At 37.5% G+C, this 13,571-nt stretch overlaps 1 protein-coding gene across 1 annotated transcript; it reads left to right on the top strand.

Annotated features, from left to right (window-relative positions):
• The first annotated feature begins 3,979 nt into the window (after positions 1–3,979).
• LOC139717198 (mitochondrial tRNA-specific 2-thiouridylase 1-like) lies at positions 3,980–13,571 on the top strand. The gene is made up of 11 exons (XM_071628699.1): positions 3,980–4,076; positions 5,457–5,571; positions 6,604–6,769; positions 7,025–7,215; positions 7,750–7,922; positions 8,291–8,344; positions 8,674–8,740; positions 9,203–9,303; positions 10,202–10,343; positions 11,392–11,474; positions 13,440–13,571. Exons 2-11 carry the CDS (start codon positions 5,496–5,498, stop codon positions 13,569–13,571), a joined length of 1,185 nt encoding a protein of 394 aa, XP_071484800.1. The 5' UTR covers positions 3,980–4,076; positions 5,457–5,495.

Here is a 13,571-nt window from a genome sequence, read left to right as displayed (position 1 = left end):
TTGTGGCTATGAAAACTTATAGTGAAAAACGTAACGGACATGACGCTTCAAATGTTATAGAAATCACACAACTTTGAGGATCAATGGGTCAAAAACTGATGAATGCTACGGAAGTTGGTTGTGATTTTCCATTGATATATACACTGGACTATAATTTAAAAGCTGAGCAAGGCCTCTAGGACATATCTGGCCTCCTTTAGAGACAAGAACACTTAACTCTTTAAAAATAGCCAAATTTTTGCATCATTGCAACACATCATACAGAATTTTCATTGACTGAGAAAAATACAAAATTTTGTAATGACAAAGATGCGACTAGTGAAAAATGAAAATATATATGTTACTTTCTTAGAATATTTGAGAACTTAAGTGAAACTCAAAACTTCATTTTTTCACCAAAGTGAACATTTCTCATGGAATTGCCCACATGCACATTTCATCTCAGATTTAGAAGATGTCGATTTATCATCAGATTTTATTGTGTGAATTGTTCGAAATGTTATGTTAGACATTTTAACGTAGGCCCTACCCTACATACGAAATTTGAGCCTCATTTGCCGATTTTCTCTTTGTCGTCCGGTGAATAGTGGGTATGAGTTGTGATTCTGGTGCTAGGACAATTTGGTGTGAAAGACGTCGATTATTCCATTATGAAAATCATGTCTAGAATTATAATGCGATTTTACACCGCGCTAAAAGGTAACTTTTTGTAGAGGGGTAGTCTACACTAGAGGGGAACACTGTGCTAAATTTATAATTTTCAGGACTTTGTGGATAACTGGTGTTATTTTTGGCTGAAATTTCATCCTCTGAGTACGGAATTCAGAGGGGACAGAGCCACACACACACACACACACACACACACACACACAAAGTCCGATGATACGATCCACTCTCCTACCATCTTGATCCACGATATAATTAATGTAATAGTTAATACCGTGAGATTAGACTAACCCTAACTGCGACCAGCCCGAATGTTTCGCGTTCGCTAACTGTGTGAAGGAGCACCCCGCCCGGGGTTAGACTAACCCATGTTGCATGTGTAGACCCTAAGTTTTTCCCCCTCATAAATAACGTCATTGGTTGATCGCTGCAGAATTCATTAACAGGGGTCTAATTTTACTCATACCTGTTTAACTCTTGTTAACATTAATAAACCATTAAAATTAATAAACCATTGATAATTCACATTAATAAACCGGTAATCATTACCAATAAAACATTCCTGCCCATGTGCTGGCCTTGTTGGGATCAGAAATGTGGATAAACTTATCAAGTTTTAGTGGTTGACTAGAACTCTAGTCAGACTACATTACAATTTACATACAACTCAGTCAACTGGTAAAAACAAACACTAACAGGTTACAATTACAAGTACGGTACCACAAACTTGTATCTCCCTAAATTACCACTGCCAGAAGTCCCAACACTCAACAACAGATCAAACGGGGTAGCCGGAAGGTAGCGATGCTGTTGAAAAGTGCCAAACGTGACGCATCACTATCGACGACGGAGCTGCAGGAGGAGTGCAGGTCATGAGGTAGGTACAGGTGTCAGTCGACATCGATCAGTGCACGAACTGCATCCATCATATCTTATACACGGTACTGGCAGGATCCGGATGTATATGTCGACTCGTCGATGTCGCCGCGCGCCGTCTTCTTCCGGTTTACTGTACGGACGTACTAAGTATCGCCACGCGAGTTGAGAGATCCTGTGCTGTGATGTGGGAAGTAATTTGTATGGGGCGCGCTGCGCCGTCGAAGCACTTTCTAGGTTGGTGTTAGCCAATAAGAGAAGCACTACACATAGTATGACATGAATATTCATAGGATATAGTCTTAGCACTGACATTGCATGAACTTGATTGCCCCAACATTATTTTTGTTTATTATATTGATTGCAACCCAAATAAAAAATGACAAGAAACTTACACGTAGGGTCTACTGTACAAGGTTGTAGAACCATGTTTGTTTGTTTGTTTGTTTCATTACACGGCGCAGTAGGTGCTGCTATATCATTTGTGTTTTCTTTTCCTTTTCCCTAATGTAGGCCAACAATATAAAATAGGCCCTACTGGAAATCGATAAAACTCACACAAACTCACACAAACTCACACAAACATTTGCATAACATGAAAACTCAGTGCCGGTCATTATATTGTTCTTTTATTTGCATTCACCAGAATATTTTGTGAGGATAATTCGCAATATCTGTGTAAATTTGCAGTTTTGTAGATGTCGGTTAGATTCGTATTACTTTGCAACGGGAGATACATGAGACAGTTTTTTTTTTTTTTTTTTGTAAATGACTCCAGGTTATGCTTTATCTTCCTATTAATGTATATTTTACTTCAATTGCCTGATCAAAAGAACCTACAATGGGGACAAGTTTTCACCTTGGTGTACCTCCTCGCTTTCCCCAAACAAAACTCGAGCATGGTTCTCCTTTCAGATGTCACAGCCATCAAATACATGTATTAATGTTTTATTTTTTTAATTCATCACCGTGAATGCAACGACTAACTTGACATTGCCTCATTTTTACATTGGAACACAAAAAAAGGGGGGGGGGGTAAAAGAGACCACCTAACATGGGCTCCTCGTATAGGCCCCGATTGCAATTAAACCATGTTCCAAGTTTTTTCTTTTGCTTTTTTCAAATTTCTTAAATTAAGTTCTGTAATTAAACTGCATCGGCCTATGTTTGGATTAAAAGAGAGTTTATAGTTGGTAAAAGAAACGAAATTGTTGTATATGCCGATGTTACGGCCCATTATTATTATTATTATTATTTGGGGGGGAGGGGGAGGTGGGACAATCGGTAAGGCCTATTTGCACAAAGGGGCATACAATCTTATTTTTTTTCTTTTGATCTACTGTTGGAAAATAAAAGCTGAACAAGAGGTGAAAAAGCAATTTCAAATAGAAATTTAGTAAATGATTGGTGGTCCAATAGGGGCCATTGGCATGTCACAGCAGCAGGTCACGGAAACACTGCAAGTTTCAAGTTTCTTTATTGTTCAAAACCTTGCTACAAAGGCACAAGAACATGGTGACAATCTCGAAGTTTATAAACAGCATCAAACTGTAGGTACTACGATCATTAAACCATGTTATTAAGTGTTCAGATAAAACCTGTTGACACCGAAAAGACCCCATGCTCATTCAAACACTTTCTTTTCACTTGCCTTTCCATATAGGCACCACAGGACAGCTGGTACAATGTGATTTCCATGCATGGTCCCATGGAATTTCTTATAATGAGGTTCCATTATACCACAATGATAGCAATAACTATAACAACAACAACAACCAACCAACAACAAGCATATTATCAAAAAATAAATTAATAAATGAAAGGACATATTTGAAGAGCTTGCTTCCGACGAAGGCGCTCCATCATTTTTCAATGGATTTAGCACCTTTTGGAAGCAAGCTCTTCATTTATGTCCTGTTTGTCATGGGTAGATAAATCTATGAATTCCTTAAAGATACAGAAAGTATAAATCTACACAAAATAATCATGTTCTATATCTCTTGCTTGAAAAAGTCTCTTAAATTTGAAGGTGGATGGATTTTAAAAAATGATACCTTTTAATTAACAGTTTCTTCTTTTCTTCATAGGCAACACATCGTATATTTAATGAAATTCATCTCCTGCAACATTTTTCTTGCATTTTTCGCAAGTTCTCAGTTCAAGGGGTATGTTCATAACTGCCAGAAGTTCTGCATCTAAATCTAGTGAAAGTAATTCTAAGGTTTGCAGACAAAATATTCAAATATTATCATAACACATATTATCCTTAATCCTATAATTCATACAACTACCTGAGTTATTTAAATCAAAATTCCACTCTTGTCTTCTTTGATCAGACAGAGTCTGTGACACCAAATCTATATCAGCACAATAATGGCATAATAAAAGGTCTGAATATTAGACTTTCAACTGTAGCGCTATTACGCAACATGTTAGCAGGAGGAGACTGCAGACCAAGGGATCAGGAATCATGACATGAAATGAGTCAACAAGGCAAATCTACTCAGAACTCGTGAGCGGACAGTACATCAAAGGTAGGGAAATTTAACTCTCACACCCCAAAAGGAAGAAAATGTGTTTTAGATTACGTGAGCTAAGCCTATAACAGATACAATATGTGCAGACGTACAGCTTACTGGTGTAATGGACTAGTCCCACACTTGCTGATTTATGTTATGTTGGGGGCAAAATTATATGCTGGAAAGTTTTTAAATCTATCCGCACATACGCGTACGCATGGGATAAGACCGGCTATTTGCCTAGTATTTTGTCATTACTGACAATGGGCATGTGCACGTGCCCCCTTTAATTTTTCAAATCTAGATAATATCTTTATTTTTGTTTTCATTAAATTTTACTCTTCAAATTGCACTTGCGTGGGCGGATCAAGGAATTTTAAGAGGGAGGCACATTTGCAAAATTAGAATATAAAAAGGGGGCACACGCACTCCCCATTTTTTTCTTGTTATTTCTTTTGTTTTAACAAAAAGTGCGCCCCTCTAGATCCACCACTGGCTAGAGATATTACGCATGTTTCATAATTTTTGGGGGGTTCACTGTCAAAATTGATATTTCTTTATTGTCGCTTAGCAAACCACATTTTATTGCAAGAAGTGCCCACTCTCCTTTATGTTCAGATTTCAATCAATTCTTTCATGTTAAAGACTAAGTATGTTAAAAGGGTGTGTTTCTTGAACGATCTCAGTCAAATTCAAATTCAAACTTGTCTTTTTGTTCACATTTGTTTATATTAAAAAGATGTTGCTCATTTTATTTGTATACTTATATTTAACTGAAGGTAATCCCTCTTGCAGACTCCAAGAAGTAATAAATTTACTTAGATGAACCACTTATGTGTCATGTGTTCTGACACATGTGTAATCTGAATGCAAAGTCTCAAAAGTTGCATTTCTTCCGGTAATTACGAATTTAATTTTGGAAGAGATACCCACATTACACCATAACTGTTACGTTGATCTTGATTTATAAAGTCATTTTTGAGTTTTTGTGAAGTAGGCCTCCGGTATAGCACTATTACCTTTAATTGATTCACCTAGAAGTAAGTAAGTGCATCGAATTAGTATATTCATCATCATTCAAAGATGAGAGGTAAAATGTATTTCATTTCCCCTTTTCTATTTTACAAACAATCGATCAAGATCTTTTATTCCCTGAATGACAATGTTTAAGACTGTGTTTTTCTTCTATAAGTACTCTCCAATATTGAACATCTGATGATGATTTTTTCAAAAAGTCCCCCCTCCCCCTCCATCTAAAGACCTAGATCCACCACTGCTTTGTGTGTTTTTCATTGTGAAACATCTTTTACTTCGTTAGGGAAATATGTACCTCAGCATATTAGTGTATTTGTATTAATGTTTAACACAGTTTGTATCATGTCATGATTGTGACAGTATATCTGAGAGTGAGAGACTCATCAACTGCATGGCATCATGGCTAAGCACATAGTCTGTGCAATGTCTGGTGGGGTGGACAGCAGTGTGGCTGCATGGATTCTTAAAAACAAAGGTAAAAAAATATCCTCAGTTAAAGGTCCTGTTTACGTTTGGGAACAGAGATTTAACAAATTTTCAAGATATCACATTTGATGCATACATGTAAATCTGTTGTATCACAAAACATCCTACCATATAAAATTTTTGCAAGAAAGCCTAAAATATAAGGAGATATCAGTATTTTTCTCAGTAAACCATAACTGTAGACGGTTTAGTCCGGAAACATTTTTATTATAACTATTATTCACATTTTTGTGTATTTAACAATATTTAATAACATAGATTATACAGATTTACATTTTTACAGTGGTTGTTTCTATCCCTAACTCACATTTTAGAACTATTTTAAAGCACTAATGCTGGGTTTTTTGTTTCATCTGCAAATGGTAAGTTATGCCCTTAATACTTTGTGTGAGTTCAAGGAAGATAATCAGCACTTGTATTGACCACTGTGTATCAGTAAAGGAACACAGCAAAGGAAATTAGCATCATTCTTGAAGCCCATGGTACAAAAAATATGGTATGATGCAGACAGGTCAATGGATGTATCTTAATCTGTATTTGATATGCTGCTTTGTGTTAGTCCTGGGTAAGTGGTTCAATTATTTCAGATTGAATGAATGTAATGGATGATGGTGTGATGTTATGCTCAGCTTGTGTTTGAGGTATCATTTGTGCATTCTTTTGTGACATTGTTGAAGCAGAAAAATACACACTCTGATCACAGACAATCAGATAGACACTTCATCTATTCTGGGAACCAATATTTGGAATCTAGTATTCATAATCCAGCTCCGTGTTTAAGTGATTTGATTTGATTTGAGTTTAATCAATTTCTTTAAAAGAATACTCTTACATATCATGAAAGTATTCAGGGATATTGTTTGCCTTGACTGCTTAACCCGTTGAGAACAAGTCCCGAGTATTCTTGACCTGGGGAAATGCATGTTATAAGAAAAAGCAGTCTGTCTTCAATGGTCAAAGAAATTGCTTCCTTGTTTCAGCTTGGTGTGCATTGATCAATGCTTCCATATTTGGTTGCTAGGTTACCGCGTGACAGGTCTATTCATGAGGAACTGGGATGTGGTTGATGAGACTGGAGTGTGTGCCGCTGACCAAGACTGTGAAGATGCCCAGCATGCCTGTGAGGTGCTGGACATTCCCTTCCACCAAGTTAACTTTGTACAAGACTACTGGCACAGTGTCTTCAGGTAGGACTGGAGATTGTATGTTAATCACCGTAATGCTGCAGGTATTTGCTTGCGTGGTGATGGTTTGTGTGAAATCTATTGCAAACCATGAAAGATCATAACAACAAAGTGATGCCAAGTTGTGATGTACCAAATGCTCTTTGGCTTATTGCATCTAATCACTACTAGCACAGTCGTGAATTGATGTACTAAAAGTACTATGATTGCTATTATCATTTTTTGGGTACAATGTATGTTTGCTTTTTTCATTAACAGTGAATTTCTTCAGCAGTATCAAAGTGGGTTCACACCAAATCCAGACATTCTCTGCAACAAATACATCAAGTTTGACAAGTTTCTGGAGCACGCCATAGGCCGGTTCGGGGCAGATGCCATGGCAACAGGTCACTACGCCCAGACAAGTGTGGGAGAACGCTTTCTTTTTGAGAGGAGTGCTACTGATAAAGGTTTGACATGTGTTGTTTCAGATAAATGCTAATTGTTCAGATATTCACTTGCAGCCTTCATAATCTTTTAAAATTTACTCCCGGGAAGAAAATGAAGATTTAGTGGAATCCTAAATGAGGAATCAAAGCAATGTGTTTGCTGACTATCCAAGCAGTGAAGTATTTGGCAAATAGTGCTAAAGCTCAAAATTATGTATTTGTGTCTTTGCAGAATATGACTGTATCCTGAACTGTACAATTTGAAATTTATATGGTAGTGTAGAAATTGCAAGCACAGAGCTCCATGTGTATAAGGTTGAAGCTAAATGCAATGTACCACGTTGCAAGCCTAAGATATTTGCAGATGTATTAAATGGGCTGCTATTGAATTATAGGGGTTTGGCAATTATTGATAATTGAGGTGTCTAGGATTTAATGATCTGTTTTGTTTCACAATTCCAATGAAGCTGATCTCAGACCATTCTTGTGTCATATTTCACTTGGTATGCTGTTGATGCTTGGTATCCATTTAAAATGCTGTACACTTTGCTTCAGGTGTAAAACTCTTGAAGGCAGAAGACAGCTGGAAAGACCAGACATTCTTCCTTTCACAAATGCCACAAAGTGCCTTGACAAAGACTATCTTTCCCCTGGGCCACCTCACCAAGGATTCTGTGAAACAAATAGCCAAGGCAGTTGGGCTGGACAGATCAGCTGATAGAAAAGAAGTAAGTTTAAGTGTGGCAATTGCATTGTCACTTTTGAGGGAGTTGGCTCTCATGCTAATTTCTGAACTTGATTATCACGAAGAAAACAAGTTATCAGTGTAAATAAGGGTATATCATCAGTGATTCATGTTCATGCCTTTTCTTATGGAATTATACAGAGCAACATGCTGTTGTATTTGTTTTGCAGTGTTTGTACAACTTGATATAGGTACTCGGTACGTAGCATCTGATTTTTAGAGTTGAATCATAACAAATGATAAATGATTTTCATTGCTTACTCAATTACTCGTAATTTTGAGCCTTGATATTTACCATTGATGACACTGGAAAATCTGAAGTAGATTTTTTTTTGGCTTGATTTTCAACAGAGCATGGGAATTTGTTTCATCGGAAGGAGACACTTTCAAAGGTTCATTAGGGAGGTGAGTGCTGAAGAATGAACACTTCACATGTAAAATGAGTAAATGCATTGTTTTTAAGAGCTTTGAGCCTCAATATATCACTGTCTTTAAGAGCATGAAATGCAGTTGTCTTTAATAATAAGCTTTTTCTTATGGGGGTTGTTACCTATGAGACAACATTAGGCATACATCTGATTGTAGAATTCCTGATTAAGAGCTTCTACATGATATCATGACTTAATGTGCTGAACTTGCCTATCTATTATTGTCATGTAGTAAGGTCCTCTACCCCCAAAGTTTGCCAACACCTTCATTAAGCAAACTCGTTTCCATTCTTGCTCAAATCACAGTACTTGGAACTGAAGCCAGGACACTTCATTTCAGTGGAAGATGACAAGATAGTTGGTGATCATGAAGGTTGTATTTTGTAATTTATCTATTGCTTCAATTAGTCATTTGTCGAGAATTTTATGAATTTAGGCATATGAAAGATGCAGTTTGAAACTTAAAAACGAGAGAGTTGATTGGAAGAGTTCATAAAACATTTCCGTGTCATTGAAGTTACCGAGAAACATATCTTGAATCTTGATGTTTCCCCCTTATAGTGAAACATTAAAGTACAGTGTACATTTGGTTACGATGGAGCAAAGTTGGAATATATATTCTGTTTTTATTTTTTACATCATACCATCACCTGTCATTATTAGATATAGAAATTGTATATTTTCCACTTATTTTGCACCTCTCATTTGGTACTTCAAACTTTTGACTCATACCCTTTCCCATATTTAAGTCATGCACTCTTGACAAACTTTGAAAAAGAAAAGAGAACATAGGCTATGCTGTACAAAGATATTTGTGTGGTCTTTATATCTCTAGGTCACTTCCTATACACTGTTGGTCAAGGGGCCAACATTGGAGGGATGAAGGAGAGATGGTTTGTGGTTGACAAGGATGCGGAGGCAAATGCAGTTTACGTGGTAAGTACATCCTGAGTGGAAGTAATATCTTCCAAGGATTTCAGGTGGCATTAAAAAAAAAAAGATCTGGTCATGATCAAGTCTAAATTGTGACATTTTCAAAGGCTTTTCTACACTTTAGGAAATGATCGATGTGTAAAGGACATTAAATTTGTACAAGGACATCTATGACAGAAATTTTGTACCAAAATTTTAGCTAGATAACAGCGAGGATGAATTTACCACAGAATACACCAGTTTGACTTTGGATTGATGTCTGCATGCCAAGTTATCACTGCCAAGATTGCAGTGGATTTCTGACTGCTTTGTAAGAAATATGTGTATTGATCATAGACTGATCAGACTAGTAAAAATGTGTGAATTGATATGAACACAGACAGTTGAATTGAAATGAATACAGACAGTGGAATATCTGCACTCACCGTGATGTCAAACTTCTGTACCTAAAGACAGTGTATAATCTTTTCTGTATGCTTCATTTCAATTCATGACGGAAATGAAGGACAATATTACAGAGTTTTTAGTTTTGAACTCATTTATTATATTTCTTTAATTAAACGATGTATTGAATTGCCCCTTCAAGTTAGAGTTTGATTTAAAGAGTGTTTACAAGTAAGCATTGTGATGTCATATTCTAGAGCTGAATTAAGTGTATAATCAGTTAGTATTTGCTTCATTTCACTACAGAATTAAGAGAAGTTGTAGAAAATGATGAATTTATTACTCAATGTATCCGAACAGAATGCACAATGTTGCCTATTTAATGATGGTTTAAAGAAAGAGTGTTGCTGACAAAAAAAAAGATATAGAATATGGTGATGAAGAAAGAATAACTTGAATGAACCTGAGTCATTCTCTCCAGTGGGCCAACTTTAATCTCTTTCTAATTCCCCTCCAGGCACCAACTACCCATCACCCAGCCTTGTTCCATGAGACTTTCTGGACTGGTCCTGTCCACTGGATCCACAGACCGCCCAGGGAACTCTTGGAGGACCAAATGATGGACTGTGACTTTCGGTTCCAGCATGTTCACGGTCTGAGTAAGTCCAAGCACATGATGGAATGAAGGAAATCCTTAACTCTTTATGTGCCATGGTGAAAACCCCCTGTGAGTCACGTTATTCTGAGGCACCAACATAGTCGTGCTTTGAGAAAACATTCTGTTTTTCAAATCTTTGTAACTTTTATAGATTTCTGTTGAATGGTAGATGCAGTGAGCAAAGTTGTAGAGAAATTCCATGCACTGCATTGATGTAAATTGTATGACAAATCTATGACTGCTTTTCTTCCAAATGCCCAGTAGCTACGTTACTGTAAAGTTATGACTTTTGCACACAAAACAGTGACAGAAACTTAGAATTTACATGCAAATCCAGTAGGGAACACTGCTTGCTAGTCAATCACCACATAAAATGCGACCTATGTGCAAGAGGAACGGAATCGCGACAAACGGTTTCATTGTACTGCGGCACTTGGCAATTTATCGATCGGTTTTGGCGGATTTGTGCGTTGGAGCACAATATATGAAGTTGGCATGCCGTCGACTTGAGTCGGGTGTGTGAACGTAGCATATAAAGAGTTAATATCAAGCACAGCATCATTGTGTTTTCATTGTAGTTTTTCCATTCAAGCTAACATTTTTTATACACCTTGTACTTGCAAATGTACCACAAGGTGTAGCAAATGTAGTTGAATCAGCTTTGAATTTACAATGAGGAACATCATGTCTGATTGTGCAATTGTATTAGAAATAAAAGCTTGACACAATAGATCTTTAGCTCACTGTACCACATAACACAGCAGTGAATGTTGTTTCAGGCTTGGAATATGTGATTATGATTGATTCATGTGGAAATAACTAGTGCAGAGAGTTAATGTAAATTTATTCTTTTCACATAAGATGCGACTTCAATAGGCTCCCATAATACTGTGCTTGCAAAGAATAAATACCAGGTAATAAGGGACAGTACTGTGGAAAGTTTCTCATTGTGATCATATCTGTGTCCCAGAAACTAATTATTGTGACCATTTTCTTTTGGCAATATACAGGCTAACAGCTTGCAATGTTTTTTCGTGTTTCCCTTTCAGCTAAATGCACCTTAACGTTGAGTTCCCTTGGCTCTGTGATAGTGTCACTCTGTAAACCACTGAGGGCAATCACACCAGGACAGGTTAGTAGGCATGCACAATATTCCTTTGCAATCAGGATATCATTTTGTTTGCTGTGTTTAACATATAGTCCCACCTATTCAAGAAAGGCCATGTTGTATTAATTTACAATGTGGTATTTAATTATAGACATTCAAAAAGGGAGAAATGCAAACTGGGCTAGCATGATATATCTATTGTCAGAGCAGGGATGCCAAGTTCAAACAATTTTTATGAGTGAGATTTTCATGACTCAGCATCACGAATGTGCGCGCGAGCGAGGGTGTGGGAAGGGTTTTTCCCCCTCCCACGGCCCATTAGGGAGCTTTTTCAATTTTTAGCTCTTAATGGTGCAATCAGGTGCATACTTAAGTGACTATATTTTTCACTTATTTTGAAAGACAAAAGAGAAATAAAGTTATATACCTTCAATTGCAAATATCACTTTAATCCTTTGAGCTATGCTCATGATTATAGGCCCAAGTTGCAGACATCCGCGATGCGTGAGAATAATGGGCGCCATGCGTGAGATCGTGAGACGGACCCTAAATGCTTGAGTCTCACGCAGAATGCGTGAGACTTGGTAGCTCTGTCAGAGAGTAGTAATGAGAAAGTTTGTTTTTCTTACAGTTGATCCTACCTAAGTGTTCTCAGCAGGGATCATAAATTTGCCTTAATTTCATGACCCCAAAACAGTACTAATGCTTTGTTCTAGGCAAAATTGACAGGAAAATTAGCTTTAGTATAGATGTAATTTTTAGAGTGTTCTTTTATACCGTACATCCTTTTTATTTAATCATTTTACTTTCACATCAAAAGACAGAATTTTCAGCTCACTTTCTTACACAAGAGATCAGTTCTTCTCCTTACCCCTTTCTGTGAAGCATCAAGCTCAGTGGAGGTCAAACTCAGCATCTCAGAGCAATTCAAACAGCATAATTCTTATGTTCTAAAGCAGTGTAGCCCTGAAACTATTCCAGCAAATCAATGTTTGGCTGTCCCTAGTACAATTGTAGTTACTGAATCCTCAAAGAGTCTTGCCATGATGAAATCTTAATAAAAAAACAACAACAGCAACAACAACAAAACTGTAATTTTTTTAATCAGAAGGATAACATTGCACCAATATTGATTCAGTAATTGTCTATTGTCTTCTTCCCCCTGATGGATCTTGTCATAATGAAGAGGGATTGACAAATTCCCAACATTACAAGCAGCATCTTTATACACACAAACAAAAGGAACACAAAACAGTACTGTTAATTTTTTTGTCTTGCCTCAAATCTTGGTTGACCTCAGTTTGCTAGTCTTTAGCCGCATTCACACGTACAAAATAGTGGGATGACGATTGCGCTCCAAACCTTGAGTGTTTTTGCAACTGTTCAGACACTCCAAATTAGCGGGATAGCGATCGCACTCGGAATCTCGAGATTTTAGCAACCGTTCTCACGTACAGAGAAATATCCCGCTAATTACCGATCGAGATAACAGCGAAACCTGCAAACTAGGTCACACAGCGCGCTTCACTGCCTGCGCTTCTCTTTGCCCGTTGTTTTTTGCGCGTTTAAGTGGTGCGGTTGCGCGCTTTTGTTGTGGTACACAAAAGAGGTTAAGGACCTCTGCGCAGAGGCCTCACTGTTGTGATGTGCACATTGCATGATGGGATATAGAAACTTGAGATTCTAAACCTGACCGTTCACATGTACCGGCGGGGCAAATTAGTGTGCTAATTTAGAAATAAGCGCAAGATTTCTTGGAATTAGCATCGCGATGCTGATCGCGCTAATTTTCTGGTTTTTTGTGTCCACACGTGCAAAAATCTCGAGATTTGGATCGCGATGCAAATCTCAAGATTTGTATCCCGCTAATTGGTGTACATGTGTACCCCCTTTTAACGCATGTGGAATGTTTGTACAAGCTTCATCTTATGCTGCGGTATGACAATTTTCTGTTGGTATGCTTCATGATGTCACTCTTTCTCCTTGCAGTATGCTGTCTTTTATCGTGATGATGAGTGCCTTGGTAGTGGTGTCATCATGAAGAGAGGACCATCCCTCTACCAGCTCAACTGGAAGAAGTACCAGAGTGGAGAATGGAAGCCGGAGTTCTCAGGGACATGA

Source organism: Diadema antillarum, unplaced genomic scaffold, assembly GCF_040938485.1.
Source record: "Diadema antillarum isolate AM-2024a unplaced genomic scaffold, OU_Dant_1.0 scf00000072, whole genome shotgun sequence".
NCBI classification, from domain to species: domain Eukaryota; kingdom Metazoa; phylum Echinodermata; class Echinoidea; order Diadematoida; family Diadematidae; genus Diadema; species Diadema antillarum.
Note: the sequence above shows the minus strand (reverse complement) of the source record. Positions and strands in the feature narration are given on the sequence as shown.